This window comes from Peromyscus leucopus, chromosome 1 (genome assembly GCF_004664715.2).
Source record: "Peromyscus leucopus breed LL Stock chromosome 1, UCI_PerLeu_2.1, whole genome shotgun sequence".
NCBI classification, from domain to species: domain Eukaryota; kingdom Metazoa; phylum Chordata; class Mammalia; order Rodentia; family Cricetidae; genus Peromyscus; species Peromyscus leucopus.
In genome coordinates, this window is record NC_051063.1 from 125,065,726 (window position 1) to 125,093,290 (window position 27,565).

The 27,565-nt window shown below is 53.4% G+C and overlaps 1 protein-coding gene across 2 annotated transcripts; it reads left to right on the plus strand.

Moving 5' to 3' along the window:
• The first annotated feature begins 2,372 nt into the window (after positions 1-2,372).
• On the plus strand, positions 2,373-27,236 carry Rhcg (Rh family C glycoprotein). 2 transcript variants are annotated; one of them, XM_028873722.2, is made up of 11 exons: positions 2,373-2,680; positions 11,826-12,012; positions 15,827-15,977; positions 18,264-18,411; positions 19,819-19,985; positions 20,759-20,896; positions 21,062-21,198; positions 21,481-21,605; positions 21,843-21,916; positions 25,602-25,811; positions 26,839-27,236. In XM_028873722.2, the coding sequence occupies exons 1-10, from the start codon at positions 2,494-2,496 to the stop codon at positions 25,785-25,787; spliced, it is 1,500 nt and encodes a 499-aa protein (XP_028729555.1). In that variant the 5' UTR covers positions 2,373-2,493; the 3' UTR covers positions 25,788-25,811; positions 26,839-27,236. The 2 variants fall into 2 exon arrangements, with proteins under 2 accessions (XP_028729555.1, XP_037054046.1); XM_037198151.1 differs by having other exon boundaries at positions 2,399-2,680; positions 25,602-25,800.
• Positions 27,237-27,565: the final 329 nt, after the last annotated feature.

Consider the following 27,565-nt stretch of genomic DNA (forward strand, 5'->3'; position numbering starts at 1 on the left):
CTCTTCCTCAGTCAGCGGCTGTTCTGAGGAACCTAGAGGCCTGAGGATCTAGCTAGACGCTGCAGACTTCTCTTCACTCCACTGCTCTCCATCACCATGCACTTAGATGTCATCCCCAGTGAGAACGTGCTGGCCTGACATCAAGCCTCTTCCTTCCTCTGGCCACAGAAGACCAACAGCGTGGTCGAGTCTCAGCCTTTAAAAGATGATGGCCAGGGGTTTGAATCTCTGGTAAGGCCCTTAGCCTGCCTGAGAACTCAGTTTTCACTCCCAACATGTCTACAATATCCACCTTGTGAATTGTGAATTTAAAGGTACAAAGGAGAGTTTGCTCACAGAAGGCTCTTACTAAATGGTCCCTTTTGCCGACAAGGCTCCTGTGGTATCTGGCTGTTTTCAAACAGCGCAATTCTCTGCTGAGGACTGGGACCTTGGTGCCCCATGCTGGCATAGTGGAACCCCTGGAGTTCCCAACACACCAACCAGTGCTCAGCCTCATGTGTTACCTATGGGCAAATACGGTTGTAAATCCGGTGCTGATGGAGGTTCGTGGAAGGGCGCACCCCTGGCGTGTGGAGAGTATGGTGTGTGTGGTGGGGACTTCCTAGGGGAAATCTAGTGAGGTGTGAAAATCACCCCACCTTTAGGGATTCATGGACATGTGCAAAGACCTGTGTGCTCATGCCACTAATGCCTATGACTCCAGCCTCAGTGTCCAACAGTAGCAACTGGCTTGATCGAGCATGGTAGTATCCTGCTTTTAAAAAGCATGCTGGGCCTGGCTCAGCTGGTAAAGATGCCTGGCATCAAGCCTGAAGACTTGAGTTAGATCCCCCAGACTCACATGGAAAGAAAGAAGCAACTTCCACACGTCCTCTGGCCTTCACATGCCAAAACACAGGCATAAACATAAACACAATGTAATAAAAAGCTATCCATTTTTTAAAGGCTTATTTGTATTACCTTTTATTATGTGTAGGAAGAGATGTATGTGCACACATGTGCGGGTGCCTGCAGAGGCCAGAGGCATCCGGTCCTCCTGGAGCAGGAGTTACAGGCCCCTGGGAGCACCCCATATGTGCCCTGGGAACCCAACTTGGGTGCTTTGTAAAACAGTGCATGTTCTTAAACCCTGGGCCATCTCTTCAGCCCTAAACATTGTTTAATTAAAAGTAAATAAAATAGCTGGGCGGTGGTGGTGCACGCCTTTAATCCCAGCACTTGGGAGGCAGAGGCAGGCAGATCTCTTTGAGTTCGAGGCCAGCCTGGTCTCCAAAGAGAGTTCCAGGAAAGGCGCAAAGCTACACAGAGAAACCCTGTCTCGAAAAACAAAACACACACACACACACACACACACACACACACACACACAAAAAAAAAAAAAAGTAAATAAAATAAAAAGGAGAGTGGAAAGTGAATGTGGTGGCTAGTAACTCCAGTACTTGGGAGTCTGAGGCAGGAAGCCAGCCTTGGCTACTGAGTGAAGATGCTGTCTCAAAACAAAACAAAATAAAACAACAAAACCCAACCAAGCCAAACAAGACGGACAAACAACAACAACAAACAGAACCAAAGCTGGACTTTAATCCCAGCATTCGGGAAGCAAGAGCAGGCAGATCTCTGTGTTCAAGGCCAGCCTGGTCTACAAGCAGTTCCAAGACAAGGCTACACAGAGAAACCCTGTCTCAAAAACAATGAAACAAAACCAAATGGAAACAGAAACAACAGCAAAAAAACAGGTTTGGTAGCAGAAAGCCTGTAATCCCAGCACTTAGGAGGCACAGACAAGAGGTCCACTATAAATCCGAGGCCAACACAGTGAGTTCTAGGTCAGCCAGGGCTACACAGAGAAACCCTGCCTCGACAAAAATAAAAAGGCTGAGGCAGAAGGATTGCCAAGTGTTCGAAATCAGCTTCTATTACAGAGGGAGAGAGTCTCAAAAAGGATGGGGAGTAGCCAGGCTGTGGTGGCACGTGTCTTTAATCCTAGTACTCTGGGAGGCAGTGGCGGGCGGATCTCTTTGAGTTCGAGGACAGCTTGGTCTACAGAGCGAGTTACAGGACGGCCAGAGCTATGCAGAGAAACCCTGTCTTGGGCGGGGAAAAAAACAGACAAAAAAGAGGATGGGGAGCGGTGGCGATGTGGGTAGCGATTCCAGTCTGGGAATTCTCCGTTCTGATCTGGATGAGCGTTGAAGATCATCTTCTCGCTCTATTCACCCAAACAAGGAAGAAACGGCCAGGCACCGACGGGACGCGCACAAGTTGGGGCGTTCTACAGTCTTCCTTCTGCCTTTGCTCCCGTCACCCGGAGCTTCCAGGGGCGCTGGGCTCGGGGCGGCCCCGCGGGCCTCTTGCCGGTTGGGTAGCGCCCAGGGCGCGTGGGCGGCACCAGGGTCAGCTGTTCCGCGTCCGCCCCGCCCAGTGCCCGGGTCCTATAAGTGTGGCCCCAGCCTCGGAGCCCTGCGTGCGGAGTGGCCGGCAGTGCGGAGCATGGCCTGGAACACCAACCTCCGGGGGCGGCTGCCCGTCACCTGCCTGATCCTGCAGGTGGCGATGGTGGTTCTCTTCGGCGTGTTCGTGCGCTACGATATACAGGCGGATGCCCGCTGGTGGTTGGAGAAGAAGCGTAAGAACATCTCCAGCGACATTGAGAACGACTTTTACTATCGCTACCCGAGTAAGTCCTATGGCCAGCAGGCTCACCTGCAGAGTCTCCCGGTGGTTCCCACTGGGCTGCCGCGTTAGGTCTGCCTCTGGCTCTGAAGCAGGATGGAGATGGAGGGCCGGTACTGCCCCCAGAGTCCCCAGCTGGTCCCAGAGTAGGCTCTGCACCAGGGTACTCTACGACCTCAGCTAGCCACTGGAGAAATGAGTCAGATGTGCTCACACTGTCTGTGAAAGTCTGATAGGGGCACTCACCTGGGAGAGGTGGGCTGTCTTCGTTATTGTTGTTTGGTGGGTTAGGGTTGTTCTTTTCTTTTTGTTTAACTTTCATCTCTCCCAGCCATCAGACGCCTCCTATGTCCCTGTCCTACCTTGGTCCTCAAAAAAAAAAAAAAAAAAAAAAAAAACGAGTCCCACCTCCATCACCCAACCAGCAGGTGACTGGCTCCCATACACTTCAGTAGGAGGTAGATCCGAAGTCAGAGATCATAAGGATGGCATGATGGCACTCCACTGTTGTTATGGAGATAGGCGTGTGGGACCACGGGTGGTGTTGGGCCAGAGGTCATAACACCCACTCTCCTTTGGGTTTGGAGAAAAAGCCACAGGTCGCCTTCCCCTGCCCTGGGATTTTCTGTATCCTATGGTTAAGACTATGGCTGTAGGGCTGGAGAGATAGCTCAGCAGTTAAGAGCACTGGAGGACGGGGTTTGATTCCTAGCACTTATGTGGTGACTCACAACCATCTATAACTCCAGTTCCAGGGAGGGAATCTGATACACTCTCCTGCCTTCCGTGGGCACCAGGCACACACCTGGCACACAGACACTCATGCAGGCAAAGCACGCACACATGTTTTTTAAAAAAGAAGACGACGACGAAGAAGAAGAATATGGCCCTAAAATGACAGACATCTTTTCTGACATGGCTCTGCTGCTTTGGGGTGGGTGCTCTCAGGCAGATGCCAATCATAAAGAACCCTAAATTCCTTCTCTACTGACTAGGGGTGATGGTGGGACCCACCGCACAGGAGAGGTGGGAAGCCGTGTGAAGTACTGGGAGGGTAAGCCTCACTCTATAACAAAGCCGTCAATCACAAGAGCATTAAACACAGGCACCTGAGGACTGTAGGCATCTCTGAGAGCACAAAGAACCAGCCCAAGGTCACTCCAGGCAGCCTAACCTTGGACTGCCAGCCCAGGACTCTGCCAATGCCCTTGTGCTTTCTAAATGTCCCCTCTGTCTACCAGCAGCCAATGACAATTCTTCTAACAGTTGGTGCTCATGTGGTCAAGGGCCATTGCTTTTCGAAGGGACCCTGAAGCTTTTCTCCAGCAGCTGCCTAGGTCAACCTCTGTTCCCTCGGCAGCTTGCATGCTCAGCAGCAGGGCATCTCAGTGTCTGGAAGTCAAGGGGCCCCATTCAGGGCTGTGTGCTTCAAAAGAGATCCTGAAGCTGTGGCTTCAGAATCCACACTGCGAATCCACTCTTCATGTTGCCAAACCTTCCTCTTCTGTGTGGGGACTTGGCAGGCAAATGGGGAAGCCGGCGAGCTTAGGATTCATCCTTGACTTACTCTATTTCGTCTCCAGCTGTCTTGTTCACATCTGGGCACCAGAGCCAGCCCCACAGAGACCTGTGAGGGCAAGGCTTCCCTTTCACGGGCACCTGCAGCTCTTTTATCCTGTCCTGGCGGTGTAGGGCATCAAGACCCCACGATGGAAGCTACAGAACCTCGTGCCCCCTAAGAAGGGATGCAGTCCTCAGTCTCCCCAGCTCTATACTGTCCCTCTTCACTGGGTCACCTGTCTTCTTTTCCATCACTCCATAATTACTTATCTACAGGGTCACTCAGGGATGCTGGCAGCAATGAGTGGGGAGCAAGACGTAAACCCTGACTATTCCAGTGAATTAGGATTTGTGGTCGCTCTGGACAAACAAGTTGTATATCCTCTGGTCCTCAAGGACTCCTAGATTTATTGAGAACAGAACACTGCATCCCTTGACACCCAAGGCCAGAGGTGCTGGTGCCCTGAGCAGGCAGACCCTCGCTGACAATGGGAAGTCCTGGTTGCTAAAGAGAGAACAGGCAGCCGAGGGACCTCTGAAAGGGAAGTCTGGGAAGAGAGGTGAGAGGTTCCAAATGGCCTAAGAGAAGGACTCTGAGAGAGAAGGGAGAGAATGCTGAGGGAGAAGGGAACCCTAAACACCAAGGATGCCCCCCCCAGTTGACCTTGTCTCTAACTCCAAGAGATTTGGAGTTGAGGGGGTCAGCGCTTGCCCGGAAGCAGGAAGTGGGAGGTAACTCGGTGTTCCTTGACAAGGACAGGAAGTGCTGTGGTGGCAGAAGCAGATCCAGTCAAGCATGGGATCTTTCCTTGATCATCACTATCATCCCTCAAGGGGAGACGTCACTACTCCTCCCGCCCCCCCCCCCGCCCCTCCCCCGCACTTCACAGATGAGAAAACTAAACCCATAAAGCAGATGTGTCTCACACAGGTCACCCAATAAGAAACCAGGAGCCCAGGCAGATGCTCTGGGGTCTGAGCCATCTTCCTGGGTGACTCTCCCACCCCACATCTCATCCTTCGCCTCTCCCCAGCTCCACTCTTTGAGCTTCCTAGACCGTGGTGACTGTGGTTAGGCACTAAGGAGCATGAAGCTTCCCGGCCAGGCCGTCCCCGGGGGCCTGGTTTCTGCATGACCAGGTAATTCCCACGGGCAGGGCAGGCCCCTGAGGGTCTTCTAGTTCTTGGCTTGTAGCCCTTGTTCAGGGTGCACTGTGGGGGCCTCAAGGGATTAGTGGGGCCTGCTGGGCATCTCTGCCCCCCCCCCCAGCAGGTCAGCACTAAGGGCCTGAAATCAGCATATCCCCAGCCACAGCCCCTCCCAGACAGCAGACACAGAGCTGGCTGGGAACGTGCCCTCATGCTCTTGGAGATCTGAAGTGCCCTGTCAGCTGCTGAGTGCCAAGTCTCCTCCTAGCTGGTACAGCAGCCTCGGTGAGCATGGGCTGTGGCTGCAGAAGCTGGGCCAGGGGGCGCCACCAGGTCCTGACCCCAGAAGCTTTCTGAAGACACCAAGGGAGGTCAAGACTGTGTGAAAGGACCTGAAGTAGAGGATGCCCAGCGTTCCCACAACTAAGGGCCTGTCTCCTGAGGCCTGAGCCTCCAGGCTTGCCTGGTCCTCTAGGGACTTGTACCTCAGACGCGGTTTCCATCCCATCAGCACCCGTTTAACCAGAATAGGTGGCAGCATGGCCTGGTGATGCACCTTTCAGTGAAACCTCTGGGTCAGATCCTTCACTTGGTGACCTAACCTTGAGCCTCAGACTGCCCCTGTGTAGAGTGAGATTATGCTCTATAGAGCGTCTAAGAGGACTCAAGGCTTTTAGGGTGCTGTTTCCTAATAAACAGGGGGGCTCCAGAAGGGACTGAACACTCCGTAACGTTTAAATGGAGGCCCAGCATCTGGCTAGAGCTGTGGCTGAGAAACGTGTCCCTGGCACTACTTAGAGCGATCGTAGGCTCCTCGTTCCTGTGTGCTCGTCTTGGCTCCTGTGTGCTGCTTGCCTGTTGTCAGGCGGGAAATCTATTCTCTTCATTCTACAGTGCAAGAAAGGTGGATTCGGGAGCCCAGTGCTGAGTTGGACAGTGGCCTAGGAAGGGACAGGCAGGGATGGAGCCACACCCTTCTCCTGCACAGCACGCCCGCTTTCTGGAGTTTTCTGTGCCCTTGCCGCCCCAAGCAGGACGCTCTGTGGTGCTGGTGTCCCAGAAGGACTGGGCAACGGCCAGCAGGTGTCTAAGAAGACAAGCAAGGGGCAGGTGAAACGGTTCAGTAAGGAAAGGCGCTTGCGGCACGGCCTGAGCACTTGACTTTGCTCTCTGTAACCCAGGATGGAAGGAGAGAACCTGCTTCCAGAGGTTGCCCTCTGGCCTTGGCGCGTGATCCCACACAATCACCACCATCATCGTCGTCGTCATCATCATCATCGGCCCACAAAACAAGTGAGGCGGGGTTGGCCTCTAGGAAATGGGTGTCCAGTACCTCCAGGGCACCACCCTTGTGTGATGATATGGTAGAGACGGGAGAGGGTCTTCAGCCACCCGCTGCGATGGGAAACCATTATGAGCTTCGGCTGAACACCTTGGCTGGGGAAAGCCTCCTCTGGAGAGTTTCAGAAGCGCAGAGGAGACCCCCGTGTGGGAGAGGGGAAACCCCTGTGTAACGGCGCCCTCTTGTGGAAGTCAGTGTGCTTGGTCACTGGTGTGCCGATCTGCCTCATTAAACTGGGGTTGATTTACCCCAAACTGGGGCGAAGGGCAGAGGGCCAGCACCTGGTCACTCTTGATAGCGAAAAAGAGAAACACCTGCTAATAAGACTGAGCGATGGTGGCCTGTGCCGGGGCTTTGATGGGGTTCCATCGTTAAAAAGCCCCCCACAGGAACCTCTTGGGATAGCTGTCTGCAGACTAGAGGGGACATGGCTTTGATGAAGTCATACAGACCAAATTTCCACATGGTTACTGCTTGGATCTCTAGCATTAGCACCGAACCCGAGGCAACAGAATTCGATGAAGGGATGGTTTCAGTACTAAGTCAGGGCCAAATTAGAAGAAAAAGAGGAAGGGAGGCATCCAAGGAAAAGCTACGTCTCTAGAGAGGGACAGAAAGGGACGGGGCACCCAAGGGACTGGGAGGAGAGGGTCCAGGTGGGGCGGGAGGACAGAAAAACCCAGGATCTCTCGTGCCTGCTCTTGGGACCCAGGGAGGCCCAGGGCAGCTTCGGGGTGTGCAGATGTGCCCTGCTCGTCTCTGTCCGCGTGGGCCTCTGTGCCACTGGGATCTGGACCCCCCTCTTCTTGAAAGGCGCCTGCTTCCTGACAGGACGTTTTCTCCTGGGGGATCCCACCAGTGTTCCCTTCCTGTCCTCCAGCTCTAAGGCACACTGGTATGCGGGGCTCCACCTGTCTCTCTCTCCATTCCCACATTCAGCCCCTTGGGGGCCTGCATGCTAATCGGTGGCAGTTGGTTCTCTCGGGCTTCAGGCCCTGCCTCTTCCGTGGTTGGTTGTCTTGGGCTCACCACAGCCGGGATGGCACCCAGCACTTAACATTCGACCTCTTGACTGCCAGTACCCCAGGTGTGTCAACAGCCCCGTGTTTGTGGCGCTGAGCTCCTGCCCCCTGCTTGGGGGACCGTCATCCGAACATGCCGCCTCTCTCTCCTTCGCAGAGCTGTCTGTCACTCACCAGTTCTTCCCAGAATAACCACCACGTCTTTTACGGTGCTCGGCACGCATTCGCTCCATTTTTTTCCCACGACAGTTGGTAACTTGATAAGGCATGGGACGTGATAATATGGGAAATGCCCACACAGTTAGTGAACTACCCAGCCAGGATGTGCTTGCTCTGGTGAACTCAGCAGAGCCGAAGAAACCTGAAACCCTGAACGGGGCTCAGAGCACCATCCTGAGGTGCATGGGGTACCGAATGTCAGCTTTCCTATGTCCATTTGTGTTTCTATCCTTGGATGAGCAGGAAGGCCTGATACTCCTGTTCAGTGCCTGCTGACGGAGAGGCCTGTGTCTGGGCCTCGGGGAAGCCTGGGCCAGGGTGGGGTGGGAGACAGATGAGGACAGATAGGAGAAGTTAAGGTCAAGGTTGCTTCCACAAAGACATTGTTCATCCTACCTTGCCAGACTACAGGGGCTCCAGGGTTCGTCAGCCCTATGCATCAGAAGGTGGGGGGCCACAGGCCTGCCACACTGTAAAATTGCCCCCATTGCTCCTTGACTGTGCCCAGCTGCCTACAAAGGAAAGGTAGTGAGGCTGTAGTCTTTTTTTTTTTTAAATACAAACACAATATCATGGTGTGTGTGTGTGTGTGTGTGTGTGTGTGCATGTGTATGTGTATATGTGTGTGTGTATATGTGTGTATGTGTGTGTGTTTGTGTGCATGTGTGTGTGTTTGTGTGTATGTGTGTGTGTTTCTGTGTATGTGTGTGTATGTGTGTATATATGTGTGTGTATGTGTGTGTTTGTGTGTATGTGTGTGTTTGTGTGTATGTGTGTGTGTGTGTGTGTTGACTCATATATGTCTAGGCACCACTTGCATGCACAGTGCCTGCAGAGACCAAAGGGTGTTAGATACCTTGGAATTGGAGTCACAGATGATTATGAGCCATCATTTGGGTTCTGGGAATTGACCCCTGGTCCCCTGTAAGAGTAGCCAGTATGCTGTACTCTTGAGAATATCATGGAGGGTCCCCCTTGGCACTCTCTCTTGGTGTTAAGAATGCCCTGGTAACCAGGACAGGCACGGCTTATCTTTCTGGAGCTTTACGGTTTCGTGGATTAAACAAACAAGTAAACACACAACCTCACTTTGTAACAGACTGGGAAGGAAATGAGGAACCATGAGGGGACAGGCTGCCTTGAAGTAGGTGCTCACTACTGTGTCTAGTGGCACATACCTTTAATCCCAGCACTCGGGAGGCAGAGGCAGGTGGATCTCTGTGAGTTAGAGGCCAGCCTGGGCTACATAGTGAGTTCCAGGACAGAGACCTTGTTTATAAAAAAAAAAAGCGTGTGGACAGAAGGCTTCTCAGTGCGGGGGGTATTATTCTGAGAAATGTAGGGAAGGTGCGGACATTGCTTTCTCTCTCCAGCTATACACACACACACACACACACACACACACACACACTATTTTGGAGGGCCAGTTACATTCCTCATAGCCTTCCCCTCAACATCAACCAGTACAACATCATTCAGCTTCATACATCCACGTGGGCGAGGTACCTTACTCCGCCATCAATACCTAGTTCTCTCAGCTGACCTGGTAACCGTTTTCAGCTCTTCCCCATACTCTCTCTGCCAAATCCAGCGCAGATGCATTTAAGTATAATTGGCATATCTCTTCATCTGGAATCGTTTAAAAAAAAAACAAAACACTTTTCTTTGTTTTCCATGACTTACTTGGATAATTTCCAAGAGCACAGCTTCACCACTATGGTTTTGTTTTGTTTTGGAGACAAGGTCTTACTATGAGGCACAAGCTGGCCTCATTTGCCATCCTCCTGCCCGAGTCCCTGGGCTAACAAAGGCATGCGCCATTACGCCCTGCCTCGGCCTCCACCCCTTTGAACAATAGACTCCTCGTTCTGTGTCCAATTGTTTTTCATTATTAAATTTGTCCCTGCAGTCTCGGGGAGAGCACCCTATGGGGGATACTAGGGGACACATCCTTTCTAGAATGTCCCATCTGGAGGCACACAATGTCCTTCTGCCACCATTGGACATGTTAATTTTTATTCCCCCTGTTAATATGTAACCTAATTTTTCCTCTGTGCAATTACTATTGTCTGTTCCTCCCTTGAGACCAATGAGTCATTTGTTGGCAGAACCTTTGAGACAGGGCAAAAGCCCTGCTCTTCTTGGAATTTCCCTCTGCGCTTAGCATCACTGTTGCTGTGAAAGTGGTGATTTTTGCCAGTCCTAACTCTCTACCCATATTTTAGGCAGGATTCTCAGCATTCTGGTGCAGGCAAGAGCCCCTTTGCCACCCTGTCCATTTTTACCTATTTGTTATCAGCCTGGACTCACGGATTCCTGTATGTAAAGGATGGTAACTTATGATGAGAAACCATTATTTTGGTGCTTCGGTTGCTCCAGATGAGGCCAATGGGAGCCCTTCTGTCTGGCTCTTTGTGTCCTGTGGCATCCATGGTTCCTTTGTGTCTTATTCCTGTTCCGTTTTCACTTGTCTGGGCTCCACCCCCACCCCACCCCCACTCCAAAACAGGGTTTCTCTGTGTTTAGCTCTGGCTCTCCTAGAACTCACTCTGTAGCCCAGGCTGGCCTCAAACCCACAGAGATCTGCCTGCCTCTGCCTCCCGAGTGCTGGGATTAAAGGTGTGCGCCACAGCGCTCAAGTTTTCACTTGTCAAAGCTCTTTGCCTTCTCTTGTTTTCTCGGGCTCTAAAAGCAAGCAGTGTTAGTGCTCGGAGAAGAGTTTAGATCACCCTAGCCCCTCCCCAATCATTCTAGTTCATCCCTATAGTTTTATCAGAAACCCGAGGCTCAGAGTGGAGAAGTGACCTGCCAGGGTCACACCGAGTTAGAAGTCAGGTCAGACTTGGAAATCGAGGCAATGCTTGAGCAATGATAGACAAAGACAACTGCCCAGTTGGGTCACTTGATATGGGTATACACACTCTGCCAAGAACTTTGCATACACATCTGTATTTAACCTCGGCAACATCTGTGAGGTGGCATTATAAAACGTGTTGAGCCTCAGGTCTGTTTGGTAACAGCCATCCATCCAGAAGATGGAATACCATGGCATGGTTGGAGGAAGTGCATTTGGTGTATGTATTGGGGGGAGGCTTGGGGGGGGGGAGATAACTTCTCCCACAGCATGGTTGGAGGAAGTGCATTTGGTGGAGGTGGTGCTGGGGTGTGGACATGAGTAGTTATGTGCGACTATACTCAGCCAAGGTCTTGCTTATTCATATTAGCAGTGACTCTTCTCCCTGAGGAAAGGGTTACAGTGGAGAGGGCGAGGCTACATGACCTCAGATGATCTGTGCTCTAGACTCTGGGCCCTGAATAAAACTCATAGCTTAGCCTCAAATTCAAATGCCCAGGGCCTGTGGAAGAAACTCATTGATAAAGCACACGAGTGAAGGCCCTGTAGCCCACAACCAGGAGGGGCGGGGGAGATAAACAAATCAGACGCTTAGCTGCCCACCCATGTGGACCAGCAGTGTGCCATCCGGAGGGAGGGTGGGACAGGAAAACTGTCACCTCCCAAGGGTGCTCTCAGTCACCTTCTTGACCCTATAACCCAAGGAAGGGTCTAATGTGGGGACCCACCTCTAGTCCCCTGGCTCCCTCCAGAGAACCTTAAGGTGAAGGTAGTGCCTATTTGTACCAATCAAGAGGCGGCCTCTTGTTACTGCCAGCCAGCTGTAGTCTGGTTGCAGGGAAGAGGCGGGCAGGGATAAGGGGAACAGGGAGCCAGGGCTCCTGGTTCTGGCACTGATGGAAAATACGGGAGCTGTCCCTAGGCCTGTGCTGGCCTGCCGGACTCAAAGTCATGGCAGACCTTCTCTAGACAGCAGAGTCCTTCAGCTGCGCTCTCCCGGCAGGCTTCCAGGACGTGCACGCCATGGTCTTCGTGGGCTTCGGCTTCCTCATGACCTTCCTGCAGCGCTACGGGTTCGGCGCCGTGGGCTTCAACTTCCTGCTGGCAGCTTTCGGCATCCAGTGGGCGCTGCTCATGCAGGGCTGGTTCCGCTTCTTCGAAGGAAACCACATTATCCTGAGCGTCGAGAAGTGAGCCCGGGAGAGTTCGAGGGGCGGGCGGGATGGGCTGGCCAGGGTCCGGCGGGGAGGGCCATCCGGCAGAGGTGGGGTGCGCCCTGGGCGGGGAGGGGGCGCAGGTAGACTGAGCGGTGATCACAAGCGGGGTTTGGCTGGGGGTGGATCCTGGTGGGAGGGGCGTGGGGAGGGCGTGGCACAGGTGTGGGGGCAGGGTCTGGATTGGGGCGGGTCCTGTGGGGATAGGGAGGACCTGGCGGGTGGGTGGGCCAGCAAAACTGGAAAAAGGCTCAGAAGGCCTGGCGGCATGGTGGTGCGGGTGCAGTGAGGGAGAGGCGGTGAGGCTGGGGGATGAGAGGGAGTGGGCAGGGACAGGAAGAAGAATGATGGAGAGGGTAGTGGGCTCTGAGGGTTTGGGATGAGGTGGCTCGTCCTTCAGGACACCTTGGTCCGGTGACGGACACCTGCAGTTGCGGTACCCACACACTGTTTCTCGCTCTCCAGGTGCAGGTTGTAATGTTAGTCAGGTACTGTGGGAGGGTCTCTCTCCCCGTGGTGGAGGATAGTCTTTTCTCAAGAAGAGGAAGGAAGGGCCCAAGCCCTTCCCGAAATTGAGTGTTGCTCTGAGACATTCAACCCCAGGGACCCAGGAGGGAGGGAGCGCCAGGTGCCTGGGCTAGCCTCAGAAGGCTCCTTGCTGGGAGGACATTGAAATGGGGAACTCCACCAAAGGGAGCCCCTTGCACGCCACCTCTCCTGGGCAGAATGAGCATTGAGAAGAGCTGGAAGGCTGGCGTGAGTGTGCGGGCTCCTTCTGGATTGGCCTCCCAGGGTGGGGCACCAGCCTCTTCTCCTACCTCCAGCCTTCTGAGTGACTTCTGTGACCAGAGTGTCACCAGCCCTTTCCCACCAGGTACCTCACTTTCCTCCATAGCGAAGTGGCCTTCTCTGAGCCTCCCCAATCCACCACAGCACCAATAACGTAATAAATCCCCCCGCAAACCACCTTGTCAAAAACCAAAAGCAAAACCATCCTCTCCCACCTTGGCCTCTGGACTTGCAGCTGTGGACTTCATGGAACCAAATAGTGGAGGACACAGGTCCCGATTTGCACCAACTTCCAGGTTACGGCGTGTTCTTCACGGAGTCAGTTCAGAGGGCCTTCTAGTTATGCAAACATTAAGAGAAGTTAGTCTAAAGCGGGGAAAAGTTCTTATTTCAGAAAGTCGTCAGAACTCATTAGTCTGCTCATCAAGCCCACGGAAAGAGAGCAAATGGATCTAAAACCACATGCCAAGGGCAAGTCTCTGCTGTATTAGCTACTTCTCTGTTGCTGTGATAAAACACCATGACCCAAGGCAACCTGTAGAAGGAAGGGCTTATTAATTAGGGCTTTGGACCCAGGAGTCCACCATGACCAGAAGGCTTGACCACAGGATCAGGAAGCTGGGGGGAAATCACAGGATCAACTGCAAGCCGGGGAAATAGGGCGGAGAGTAAATACTCCCAAAGCCTGCCCCCAGTGACGCGGTTCCTCCATCAGGCCTCGCCTCCTAATTTCCCCAAACATCACCACCAACTGGGAACCTACTGTTCAAATGACTGGGGTCCATTTCTCACTCAAACCACCAGATCTGCTGCTACAGGTAGAGTACCAGCCAAGCGTCATCAGCCAGATGTTTGAAAATGAACCGTGTAAAAGATCAGCCACTCAAGCCAGTTAGCGACACACAAAAGAATCGGGACAGACAGTGACAAGCCTATCTCCCCCAAGTTCAAAATGCACAAGAGATCCTCAATACCATCGGCCCAAAGTATGGACGCACCCGTTATATATCTAATTAGCCACTATGGAAGAAAGGCTATGACACATGAGAAAAAAAATTTTTTTTTCCTGGAAAGAGGGGTTGCAAACTCAGAGTTGGCCAGTTTGAGCTGAACTACATACTCAGCAAGCTGGTCACTTGATAAACAGAGTTTGGGCAAACTGGCTTTTGGGGATTTAGATTCCAGCTACCGACCTGGAGCCCGCGTCGGGAGGTCCACGACTGGGGTGAGCGTGCAGTCCCCAGCCCTGGCCTGTGAGTCTAGAGGTGTGGATACACTTCTGACATCTGCTCTGGCCATGCTCATCTGCCACTCTGGGGCAGTTCTCCTCTGTGAGCTCTGCTCAGGTCTCCCCGAGACCCTTAAAATGTGGTACCCAGATCCACCTCCCAGATATGGATGAGCAGAAGCCCAGCTTTTCTGTTCTTCCTCTTTCTCCCTCCCAAAGGGCGCCTCCATCAGATGGCTCTTTGGGGTGCGGCCGGAGAACTTTGGGCAGGTCACTGAGCCTCCCCGAGCCTTCATATCAGAGCTGTGAACTGTTGGTGATGAGAAGTACCCACCTTTTATAGTGGGGGGGTGGGGGTGGTTCAGAGGGCGCGTGACTAACACTCAGAAGCCCAGCACCCTTTCAGCCAGACCAGTGCTGTGGTCTGTGCTAAGGACACGGTGCTGAACAAGGCTAGCAGCGGAGAGACATTCTGTAAGTATCCTCTGAGAGGTGCCCTCATTCCACAGACCGGCCCTCAATTAGATTGTTTCACCCTGATTCCGTGTTTTACATACACCCTTGAACACGAGGAGGATCTGCTCTGTATTCGACAGCCCTGAGGAAGCCATCCTTTTCCCCCTCCGCCCACCCTACTGGCAGCTGTCATGGTCTCAGGCGCCACACCGGAAGTCTGCTTGAGAATGCAGGGTAGCCTTGCTGCTGGCAGGGTGGTGGGCAGAAGCAGGGTCTCCGGCTGGTGTAGGCCTGGTGTGGCTGCAGTAGATGTCCACTTCTCCTTAATCCCTTTGCTGGAGCGGCTGGGCCTGTGCTCTTCAGAATTGAGGGGAGCCTGTGTGCCTCCTTTCTTTGGGCCTTCCTGCCCCTTCCTTCTGCCTGGTACTACTCTAGATCTTTACCTCCTGTGGGGAGGCCCCTCTCTCTCTTCCGTGGACACTGACCCTTCCTTGGGGGTAAAGTGGCAGGAAGAACCCAGTAGCCAAACCCCAGAAGGCCATGGCAGTGGTAGGGACGGGTGACTGTGTGGTGAGCACTCAGGGTCTGGAGCAGAGGCCACATTGGAGGGACTGAGGAAGGCTTTTGGCAAACAGAAGCACCAAGAGGAGGTTCTGGGAAGGCAAGCAGAAAAAGGGGCAGGGTTGTACCCTAAGTACGGAGGTTGTTCAACAACAATGGCTAGACCACTCAGTTCCCTGAGCATAAGCTGCCCACAAGGCATGGGGCTGCCAGGGGAAGGCATGGCTCCCACTGCGGCTCCAGAACTTGCCTGGAGCCTCAGTGTGGAGGAGGATATTATTTGACAACCTTATGCATTTCTGAGCCTCTCCTTCTACATTTGAGCCCAGCCTGGAACACTCCCTTGCCGGGGGGGGGGGGGGGGGGGGGTAGGGGGTGGGGGGGGGGGGGTGGGGGGGTGGGGGTGGGGGGGTTGGGAGGGTTGGGGGGAGGAGTTTAGGTCACTCTACGCTCCAGCCAATCCCTGTGCCATTCATTTTTAGTACTCAAGCCCCGCCTCTCTCGTCTCTGACTGGGGCCCAGGCTTGACTCTGTTCTCCTCTAAGCCAGGCCAGGCTCCACCAGAAGCCAGAGTAGGCTTTCACCACATACACTGTGCCTGCAGGGCCCTAACTGTGATGAGCCCATTATCACCGAGAGTGAAACCGAGGCTCACAAAGATTAAACCACCAGCCTCGGTCCACAGAGGGCCAAAGGTTTGGCGTGTCACATGTCTGGTTTGTGGCTGCAGCTCTTCCCTGGTCTGTCTCTCCATAGCATCATTGAAGCTGACTTCTGTGTGGCATCTACCTGTGTGGCCTTTGGGGCAGTTCTAGGAAAGGTCAGCCCAGTCCAACTGCTTATCATGACCTTCTTCCAAGTGACCCTCTTCTCAGTGAATGAGTATATCCTCCTGAACCTGATAGAGGTGAGCAAAGCTTAGGAGGGGGAGGGAGACGTTGGGGGGGGAGAAAGGGATAAAGAAAGAGAGGTCTGTGGATATGTGCAACCTGGCAAGCCATTCGGCTTCCCGCATCAGTTTCTTCATCTACAAATTAGGAATCACGATGCCTCCCTAGCGAAATCATTGTCCACCTAACTAGTCTGGGCAGAGCAGGCCTTCTCTGAATTTGGGTTGGTTTTTCTACTTCCTTTCTCTTCCATCAGATGGAAAGAGTGGGACATTCCTGCACATACTTTGGCATGCATACATCCCTAGATCTTCCTCCCAAGGAACGAAAACTCAATGCGTTGAGGATAAACCTGCCGGGAGGGATCCCAGAGAAGTGATCCTCTACAAAAGCACTGGTTGTGAAAGTCACAACCCCAGGATCGCCATTCACATGGGCTGTGGCAAGGGTGCTGTGCTTTGGGTTTGGCTGATTCCATGAACTGGCTAACAGCGCCATAGACCTCGGACTCTCGGGAACCTTCCTGGTGCCTCAGTGTGGAGGAGATATCATTGTGCATCACCTTATTACCTTACGCATTTCTGAGTCTCCTCTTCCGCATTTGAACCCAGCCTGGAACACTCCCTACCCTGGGGGAGGAGTTTAGAGGACTCTACGCTCCAGGCAGTCCCTGTACCATTCCTTTTTAGTACTCAAGCCCCGCCTCTCTCTTCTCTGACTCAGGCCCAGGCTTGACTCTGTTCTCCTCTAAGCCGGGCCAGTCTCCACCAGAAGCCAGAGTAGGCTTTTCACCAGACACAGAAGACCGCTCCCCCCGATTAAAAACTACCAGCAGCTTTCATTTCACTTAGGATAAAATCCAACTTGACTCTACAAATTCTGGCTCCAGCCTCCCCCCCCTCCCCCCTCTCCGAAGCTTAGGCTTGGCTCTGCCACCATGGACTGTTCTTTGACTATGACCTCCTTTATGCCCCCAATTGCATGGAGCTTGAGCCTGTGAACACTTTACCCTGGAGCAGCCATCTCTATTCTTCTCATGAGCCACGTTTCAATCTGAATGTCACTTCGGAGAGGCGCGGCCTGCTTTCCTCCATGTTGTCCCTCCCCGGCACGGCTCTTACAGGGCTTTTTTTTTTTTTTTTTTTTTTTTTTTTTAAGATTTATTTATTTATTATGTATACAGTGTTCTGCCTGCATATGTCCCTGCAGGCCAGAAGAGGGCGCCAGATCTCATTACAGATGGTTGTGAGCCACCATGTGGTTGCTGGGAATTGAACTCAGGACCATCTGGAAGAGCAGCCAGTGCTCTTAACCCCTGAGCCATCTCTCCAGCCCCTCTTACAGGGCTTTTGTCTGTTTTCTTCATAGCACTTGGGGGCCTGTTTGTATGTCTGGATGCTGTCGGCCCCAGCCCCTGACCAGTGCATCAGTCACACTCAGGTTTCAGAGTCTGAGGCTCTCTATTGAGCTCTGCTGAAGGCTGTACATAGGCAGAGGGGAGCGGGCTGCAGGGCTAGGCGGCCCAGCAGAAGGCGCTACACCAGCCTACTAGGCCAGAGGCTTCCCCTCCACAGGCAGTCAAAGCCAGGCTGGCTAACCAAGCCGAGGAGAGGACGAGAGGAGAGGGCCCTGGCGTTTTGTGGCCAGCCAACATCCCTGCCTCCCTCTGCTGGATTGGCTGCTGTGGGGACTGTCCTGGGGTTTCTGTTGCCGTGATGAAACACCACACCACGATGAGAAGCAACTCGGGGAGGGGAAGGCTTCTCTTGCTTAGACTTGGATTTGACAGTCGTCCATTATCGAAGGAAGTCCTGGCAGGAAGCTGGAGGCAGGAACGGAAGCAGAGGCCGTGGAGGGGGGCTGCCTCCTGGCTGGCTTCTCAGGGCTTGCTCAGCCTGCTTTTCTTACACCGCTCAGAACCGCCGACCCAAGGTTGGCCCTCCTCCACCGAGAACGTGCCCTGCAGACTTGCTTATAGACTGGTGGGATGGAGGCTGAGGGTCCCTCTTTCCAGATGACTCTAGTTTGTGTCAAATTGACAAAACAAACAAAAAACAACCACATACAGCACACACACACACACACACACACACACACCACACACACACACACACACACACACACACACACACACACACACGCACGATAATAAAAAAGGACAGCAGGACAGGGAGATAGGCTCTGTGTTCCACGGCTGGGGTCAGAGACAGCTGGGCGTGTGTGCACATGTGTGGGGTGGGGAGGACTGCTAGGAGGAAGGAGGGGAGAGGGTGCCAGGCCCTGACAGGCCCCTTGCACTCCAGGCAAAGGATGCAGGGGGCTCTATGACCATCCACACATTTGGCGCCTACTTTGGGCTCACAGTGACCTGGATCCTCTACCGAAAAAACCTGGAGCAGAGCAAGCAGAGACAGAGTTCCGTGTACCACTCGGACCTTTTTGCCATGATCGGTGAGAACTAACAGCTGTCATGTTGGGTAAGGGCAGCCGTGGTGGGTGACGCCGTCTCTGTTGGTGGGGGCCACCACGGTGGGCGGAGTGCTGCCCTACCGGTGAGGGCTGCTGTGATTGGTCAGAACTGCTAGGAATGGATAAGAACAACACTGGGTAGTTGGGAGACTGCCGTGATGAGTGAAGGTCACCATGATGGATGGAGAGAGGAGCACCCATAACGAATAAGAACCACCACTGTAAGTGGGTGAGGAGCACTGTAAATGGGTGAGGAGCACTGTAAATGGGTGAGGAGTACTGTACGTGGGTGAGGAGCACTGTAGGTGAGGAGCACTGTAAGTGGGTGAGGAGCACTGTAAATGGGTGAGGAGCACTGTAAATGGGTGAGGAGCACTGTAGGTGAGGAGCACTGTAAGTGGGTGAGGAGCACTGTGAATGGGTGAGGAGTACTGTAGGTGAGGACCACTGTAAGTGGGTGAGGACCACTGTGAGTGGGTGAGGAGCACTGTGAGTGGGTGAGGAGCACTGTAGGTGAGGAGCACTGTGAGTGGGTGAGGAGCACTGTGAGTGGGTGAGGAGCACTGTAGGTGAGGAGCACTGTGAGTGGGTGAGGAGCACTGTAGGTGAGGACCACTGTGAGTGGGTGAGGAGCACTGTAGGTGAGGAGCACTGTGAGTGGGTGAGGAGCACTGTAGGTGAGGAGCACTGTAAGTGGGTGAGGAGCACTGTGAGTGGGTGAGGAGCACTGTAGGTGAGGAGCACTGTAGATGGGTGAGGACCACTGTGAGTGGGTGAGGAGCACTGTAAGTGAGTGAGGTTGATTACGAATGTGTGAGGGTCTGCCGTGGTGGGTGAATATTGTCATGATCACCCCTGATCTCCACATAATCAGTGGGTGACTGCTGGTTCTTTGGGAGGAGGGGCAGAATGAAGTAGCCTGTCAATACTTGGAGTCCTGGGTGTCCAATTCTTTCCCTCATGGAACACCCCAAGGCAGAGTGGCAACAAGAGCTGGCCACTTGGTCCCCATGACATATGATGTCTATCAGACTCGCCCTTCCTCCCATCGCCCTGTAGACTGAGAGATGGCGGTGCCACCAAGCTAGTCTGTCTACAGAGGGAAGCAGACCTTCTATATGGTGCTATAAGCATGGGGGGGGGGGCATCTAACCATTCCTAGGGTTGGGGAGATAGAGAAGGCTTTGTGAAGAGGTATGAGAGGCCAAGTGGGATCTAGGTGAGTTGGGCCAGAAGGCCTTCTAGAAGGAGCCCTAGTAGGAGTGATGCTCATAGGCTGGAAGCAGCTGGACATCTCTGGAGCGGCAAGGCAGGGCCTCTGCTTAGGCTCTGTGAGCCTGGCCTGACACCCACTCTCCTGGCCCCCGCCCTGCATGTGTTCTGACCCAGGCACCCTCTTTCTGTGGATATACTGGCCCAGCTTCAATTCAGCCAGCTCCTTCCACGGAGACACCCAACATCGAGCCGCCCTCAATACCTACCTCTCCTTGGCGGCCAGTGTACTGACCACAGTGGCGGTGTCCAGTATCATTCACAAGAAGGGCAAGCTGGACATGGTGAGCAGGGGGGCCTCTGGGGGGGAGGTACCTATCTGACTGCCATGCCCTGCCTACACCTCATCGCGGTAGGCAGCTTCTAGGTGGGGCACACCCAAACCTGGATGTTCACAGTGGGTCATCCCTGCCAAATGTTCATGTCCTCCCTACAGCCTGAAATGCTATTAGCCAGTGCTGGTTGGGTGTCGTCACGTCGGGCCTGCCGAGCAGAGTTGCCAGTGTGTGTGTGTGTGTGTGTGTGTGTGTGTGTGTGTGTGTCCTCTCTACCGGGTCTTCATCCTCCTGACACCACTGGCCTCTTGGACTTTTTAAAGCTGTCCCAGGTCACACATTTAGAGGAGCCAGCAGCACAGGACCTGCCATGGCTGACAAAGAACATTGGTAGCAGCTGGGCATGCACAGGGGCCCACAAATACCTGGTGTAGACCCAGCCCGCACTCAGATATGCCCACTGGCCCACAGGTAGACATGGAGAAAAAGGAAACATGCAGATGGGTTTTTAGGGCCCATGGGTATGTCCAGCAGCACACTGCCTCGTGGGCACAGAACATGTCCAGGCCTGCTGGGGGTTGGGGGTGGGGGACTTGCCTGCAGCAGAGCACACTGAGCGGCTGTACTCAGCTTGGGCCAAGGCCAACGCTCTCTGCGCGCTCCTGGCTTGCTGAGGCAGACTCTGAGCTGTTCCCAGCTCCCAACTTCACAAGGCGTGTGAGCACAGGCCACGGCTCAGGGAACAGAACCGAGAGCTTGCACACTTTGCCCACCCTGCCCAGGTGCACATCCAGAACGCTACGCTTGCAGGCGGGGTGGGCGTGGGCACAGCCGCAGAGATGATGCTCACGCCTTACGGCGCCCTCATCGTGGGCTTCTTCTGTGGCACCTTCTCCACCCTAGGATTCGCGTACCTATCGGTGAGGACCCTAGGGCTGGGGGCTGGGGATGCCGTGGGGAGTTTATGTTCCTGAAAGTAGGGAGGCTTAGGGGACAGTGGGCCTGTGTTTTGAAGGCCTCCCCATGCCCCTGCCGCAGCCACAGCCTGAGCAATGCCGCTTTCCCTCCCCCGCCCCCCTCCCCAGCCATTCCTGGAGTCCCGCCTGCGCATCCAGGACACGTGTGGCATTCACAACCTGCACGGCATCCCTGGCATCATAGGTAGCATCGTGGGCGCGGTGACAGCGGCCTACTCCTCCCCAGATGTGTACGGAGAGCCAGGGTAAATGCGGAGGAGGCGTGAGCGGGGTTTTCCTCCTCCATTCTCCAGTCCTTCTTTTGTGGGAGGGACCAAGAGCGTCTTCCCCCTCTTCGTTTCCACTCGAGACCATTCACCGGCCCCTCTCCCCACCCTCAGAGCGGCCACCATGGGTTCAAGAGAGGAACGGTCTGGTCGGGAAGGCGGAGGGAGGCTTAGGGTTTCCGGAGCACATCCGGGAGGTAGCGCTAACCGGTGCCCTGGCCTCTCCGGGGAACCCTCCCTTGCTTCCTGTTCCTACCCCAGGATAGTCCACACGTTTGGCTATGGGGGCTATAAGGCGGACTGGACCAGGAAAATGCAGGGCAGTTCCCAGATATTCGGCCTCCTTCTGACCTTGGCCATGGCCCTGGTGGGCGGCATCGTTGTGGGTGAGTCAGAGCGGCTGGACTAGAAAACACGGAGTCCTGGTGGGGGACTCACTAAGTGGGGGAACCCAAGAACATGCCTTAAGGGTGGACCTGGGTCTCCCTGAAATACGTGATATCTGTATTGTCTGCTGTGGGACTGGGAACGTTGCGGGGGTGGGGGTGGGGCGTCCACCTGAGGGGAAAAGCTGGGGTAAGCAGAGAGTATTTTCTGACCATCGTGTCCTCCGACCTGTTTAGGACTCATTTTGAAATTGCCCTTCTGGGGACAAGCTGCTGATGAAAACTGCTTTGAGGACACCATCTACTGGGAGGTAATTTCTAGACTTGTCCCTATACAAGGATAGCTCTTCACGCCCCTCCTACCCGCCCCTCCCCACGCCCCGACGACCTTGCCTTCACCTGACATCGATGTAGGGTATGATGTCACCTGTAGGTGGAAGATGTCTCCCCACCCGTCTTTCTTTCTCCTGGGACCCCCAAGGGGGCTGTGTGTACCTTTCTCTCTACACACTCTGGGGACGGAACCACAGGAGCAGCCTGCCATGGGGCCCTGACTCTGGCGTGTCAGCCAGCTGTATTCTAGTAGCAACTTCCAAAGTCTGTCCCCGGCCCCTAACAGCAGCGGTGGCACCTGTAGCTGAGGCAGGAGGACAGCCACTAGTTTGAGGCCAGCCTGGGCTACAGAGTGAGGCTTTGCCTCAACAAACAGAATAGCAAAGGCTGGGGCTCTACCTCAGTGGGTAAAGTGTTCCCGAGCTGATCGCCAGCACCACATTATTCCAGCACTCTGGAGATAGAGGCAAGAGGATCAGAAGTTCAAAGTCATCCATAGATACATAGTGAGTTGAGACCAGCCTGGTATGACATATACACCTCTATCTTTTTTCTCTTTTCTCTTTTCTCTTCCTTTCTTTCTTTCTTTTTCTTTCTTTCTCTCTTTCTTTCTTTCTTTCTCTCTCTCTCTTTCTTTCTTTCTTCTTCCTTCCCTCCCTCCCTCTCTCCCTCCTTCCTTTTTTTTTTTTTTAAAGCAAGCCACCCTCCCCAGGAATACTAACAACCTGTGGGTGACATTGACCGAGCCTCATCTGAGAATCTGCCTTGTTAGGCTGGTGGCTCTTTGCCCTTCCTGGCATCTGAGAGTCACCTGGGGCAGCTCAGAGCTTCCGTCCAGCAGCTTGGGTCCCACTGCTCTGGTGGTGCGGGGCTCGGACGTGAGGATATTTCTAAGCCTCCCAGGGGATTCTCATCCTGTTGAAAGAGTGAGTGTGGTGTCCAACTTCAGACTCCGTAATGATCACCTTGGGAGACTGCCACTTGATGCCAGCCAGGGGGCTCATTTGGAAGGGCTGGGGATCCACCAATGGGCAAGCTCCCAGGGGAGCCTGGTTCAGAAGTGGAATTCCGCCGTGTTCCAACACTTTCAGCCTGTCAGTACGAAACCCAACCTAGGTGTTCCAGGGAGTAAAATGCCAGAGGACAGCAGAACTGTCTCTCATTGTCTCTGTCTTGCTGTCTCTGTCTCTCTGTCTCTGTCTCTCTGTCACTTGCTCACTCTCTTGCTCTCTTGTGTGCACACAAGTGTGTGTATGTATGTGTGTGGGCACACATCTGTTGGAGGTCAGGGGACAACTTGTAGAAGTCAGTGCTCTCCCACCATGTAGGTCCCAGGAATTATACTCAGGTCATCAGTCGAGACAGCAAATGGCTTTACCCAGTGAGCCATCCTGCAAGCCCAGTACGCTTTCTCTTTAAAAACAATTTGGGCCTCCAATGGTACCAGGGTTTCTCTTCCCCACAATCCACAATCCATTATTGCAGGTGTTTACATTATTCTTTCGTTACGAGTGTGTGTGTGTGTGTGTGTGTGTGCGCGTTTGTGAGTGTGTGTGTGAGTGTGTGTGTGTGTGTCTGTGTGTGCGTTTATGAGTGTTTGTGTGTGTGTGTCTGTGTGTGTGTGTGTGTGTGCGTGTGTGTGTCTGTGTGTGTGTGTGTGTGTGTGTGTGTGAGTGTGTGTGTGTGTCTGTGTGTGTGTGTGTGTGCGTTTGTGAGTGAGCGTGTGTGTGTGTGTCTGTGTGTGCGTTTATGAGTGTTTGTGTGTGTGTGTCTGTGTGTGTGTGCGTGTGTCTGTGTGTGTGTGTCTGTGTGTGTGTGTGAGTGTGTGTGTGTGTGTCTGTGTGTGTGTGTGCGCGTTTGTGAGTGAGCGTGTGTGTGTGTGTGTGTGTGTGTGTGTGCGTTTGTGAGTGTGTGTGTGTGTGTGTGTGTATACTAGGGGTGGAACTCAGGTCATTATCTGGTGACAAGAGCCTGTATCCACTGAGTCATCTCACCAGTTTGAATCTGCTTATTTTAAATTACAAAATTACTAGAAGCTCATTACAGAAACTCTGAAAATGGAGAAACATGTCAAGAAATACGATTACAAGGAGCTGAGGGTGTAGTTCAGTGTTAGAACACAAGTCACAAAGCTTTGGGTTCTCAACACACACACACACACACACACACACACACACACACACACTGCAGAAACAAAACCAACCTTCCTTGAAGCGCCACTAACACTCTTGGGCATGTTTCCTCTCGTTCTTTTCTCTGTGTAGACTTTTCATACTCTCTGAGATTTGATTATCCACTTCCGCTTTTCCTATCTGTCATACAGATTGCTCTGTGCTGTTAATTAAAACTTATTCTTAATAAACTTTTCTTTTATTGGGCATGACTGTTTTCATCCTGTCTTTAAAGCCCATACAAACGTAATTTAAGACACCACAATTAGAAACACCTGGGAGTTGGGTGGTGGTGGCACATGCCTTTAATCCTAGCATTTGGGAGGCAGAGCCAGGTGGATCTCTGTGAGTTCGAGGCCAGCCTGGTCTACAGAGTGAGTTCCAGGATGACAGCCAGGGCTACACAGAGAGAAACCCTGTCTTGAAAAACCAAAAAGAAAAAGAGAAAGATTTGAATAAAATGGACCTAAAATAGGAGTTGCCTCTATCTGTCTATCTATGAACCGTCTATAATCATTATCTGTCTGTCTGCCTATCATCATCTGTCTTTCTGTGTGTCTGTGTCTGAGTGTGTATCCATGAGTGCCCACACAGCTATATGTACCTATGCATTCAGAAAATGGCGCTGACCTCCTCTCTCACTCTCTGCCTGGTCCTTTGAAGCAAGGTCTCTCCCTGAACTTGGAGCTCACTTTTTCACAGCTAGGCTGGAGGCCAGCAAGCCCTAGCGGGTCTCCTGTCTCCACTCCTCTTGGAACTGGGGTTACTGGCATGTTACCCGGTGCTGGGATCTGAACTCCGGCCCTCGTGATTGCATGAGAAGTGCTCTGAACTGCTGAGACATCCCTCCATCCCATCCTGAATGGCTATGACCTTTGTAATCGATGCCGAGTTCACATCTTCTCCCAGCTATAAACTTTCAGCACTACTAGATCGGGGGGTGGGGGGGTGGGGGCGGAGATCTAAATTGCTGGAAGTGAAATCTGTCCCCACACTCCTGGGTTGTCTTCCCAGAGGAAGGGGTGAGACAGCCGTGAGAGGGCAGGGCTGGGCTGCCTCACCCATGCTTTGCTTCCCAGATCCGTTTCCAGTCTTCGCATTCCCTTGCTCTACTTTGGGATGCAGCTCTAGTTCTGACATGCCATACTGCTCGTCTTTCAAAAATGGGTGCAACCTCCTGAACCCCTCATGTGCTTATAAGAAACTAGAGTGCAGTCTGAACTCTTATGCCACCCAGTGATTGCCCAGCTTTTATTCTTGTGGGGCAAGGACCCTATTTGGTTCTTGTCATGCCTCAGCACCCCGGACAGTGCCAGTCCTGACAGCGCCAGTGTTCGTGGCAGCCGATCTTCAACATGACCACAAGGTGGCACTCGCCACACAGTATTTGCAGCCTTTGGTTTATGCCCCCCCCCCCAACACCATTAGTTCCACTCGACATACCAGAGCCTGCCTGTGACTGGACCCTGAAAGTAGCTTCCTCTCTCCACAGATTCACGAAGAGGTGAACAGTATTGTCTACATTCCTGAGGACCTCGCCCAGAAACATCCTGCTCCTGTGGTACACTCAATACCCTTGGTACTTCCAACACCTTCAGCATCCTTGGTTGCTCCAGTACCTCCTACACCTCCAGCATCCTTAGCAACTCCAATACCTTCAGCATCTTTAATACCCTAAGTTCCCAAGGCAGGTGAGAAGCAGGTAAGCCTTGTGGTCTTTAGGGGATGGTGGTCTGGGTCTCTCAATAGAGGTGTAGGTCTCAGAGCCAGATGCCACAGTAAAGGAGCAAAGAGCAATCATGAAGATAGGAAGGTGTGAGCTCTCCTGCCCCTGAGGTGGGACAGGCAGGCTAGACTGGAGGAACATGTAGGAAGAGACCCAGGGACATAGTCGGCTTTCTGACTGCTTTGCTGCTGTGCGACTTGGAGAGTCTCTTCAGCCAAGAGATTGGGCTTCTGTTTCCTCATCTATGACCTGGCTTTGCTTGGTTAGATCAGGCTAGACCATCCTTTTTCCTTCCCCTCTATAGAGCACATCATATTGATGAGGTGCTGTAATACCAACCAACCCTTGAGAAATTTCCATGAAGCAGAGTAATTTCCCCCACTCTTGTTCATATCCGAGGCTAGCCCAGAACTAAGCATCCTCCTGCCTCAGTCAAGTGCTGAGATTACAGATGTGTACCACCACAACCAACCACCCCCAACCCCTTTTAAAGACAGGATCTCAGATATCCCAGGCTGTCTTTGAACTCACTATGTAGCCAAGGATGACCTTGAACTCCTGATCATCCTGTCTTATCTTCCAAGTGCTGGAATAACAGGTGTGTCCCACTACACCCATTTTATACAGTGCCGGGCATCAAACCCAGGGCTTTGTGCATGCTGGGTAAGCAGTCCATCAGCTGAGCTACATCCCAGTCCCCTCATTTCATCTTAAATTAAGGCACAGGATTCAAGCCACATGGCTAACAGGTGAGGGAACTGAGGTCTTTCAAGGCTGTTGTCATTGAGCTTATAAACATTTGCCTTCCTTGGAGACCAGAGTTTGGAAGTAGCTGGTTCTAGGGTAGGAGACAAAAGGACATGTCAGGAGAGAAGGTTTTAGGGAGGACCAAAGCCAGACTGTGTCCATTGCTGCTGGTGTCCACCTCCTCCCAGAAAAAGAAAAGCTGCGGGAGGCTGCAGGAGGGACATGCCCACCTGCTGTTGTCCCCCTTTCCCTGCAGGCTTCAAAGACTGTCCCCAAGCTCTGGGAAGAGCTGGAGCGACCTAGCTGGGGATGCAGGAGCAGGACAGCTGCAGGGCCTGCTGACCTGGCTCCAGCACCTCCCACACCCCCTTCATCCCAGGGGGGCTTGCCTGAGAATGGAGGAGATTCCGACAAAGGGAGCACCAAGCCAGGGTCAGCTGCAGGAGGTCTGCCCTGCCCCTGCCTGGGGTCATGATGCTCCATATCCTGTGGAAAATGGCTGGGACGGGAGTGGGCTTGACCCTCCCAGGGGGCACCACTTCATGAACTCTTCCAGCCCTGCCTGTCCTCCAACTGTATCTCCCATGTTCCCCGGGGACCCCAGACCACTCTATCCCATGTAGTAAATAAATGTTGTTGGTGTTCTTTGTAGAATGGGTGTGAATGCTCTGGTAGGGCCTCTGTGAGAGATTTAGGGTCCCAGAGAACCTGGCCTCCTGCCTGGCCCAGACCCTGGCCCAAAGGGCCCCTCTCTCTACAAGAAGTTCATCCAGCCTGGGAGGCCCAGGAACCCAGGCCAGACTGCATTTTCCCCCAAGCACCCCTCTTCCCTCAGGTTAATGGTCCACACTGGTGAGAAGGCCACTAACTTGCTCCGAGTACATTCCAGAGGGCTAGGGAGTGGGAGGGAGTGAGGGCTCCCCCACCCGGTCGGCTTCCCTTAGCCCTCTGCTTCCTCTGCCAGCCAGACCAGCCTCACTCCT

Coding starts and splice junctions, on each gene's coding strand:
- Rhcg (XM_028873722.2), top strand. CDS start 2,494: ATGGCCTGGAACACCAACCTCCGGGGGCGGCTGCCCGTCACCTGCCTG. Junction 20,897..21,061: donor TAGGATTCGCGTACCTATCG/GTGAGGACCCTA, acceptor CCCCCTCCCCAG/CCATTCCTGGAGTCCCGCCT. Junction 21,199..21,480: donor GATGTGTACGGAGAGCCAGG/GTAAATGCGGAG, acceptor TTCCTACCCCAG/GATAGTCCACACGTTTGGCT.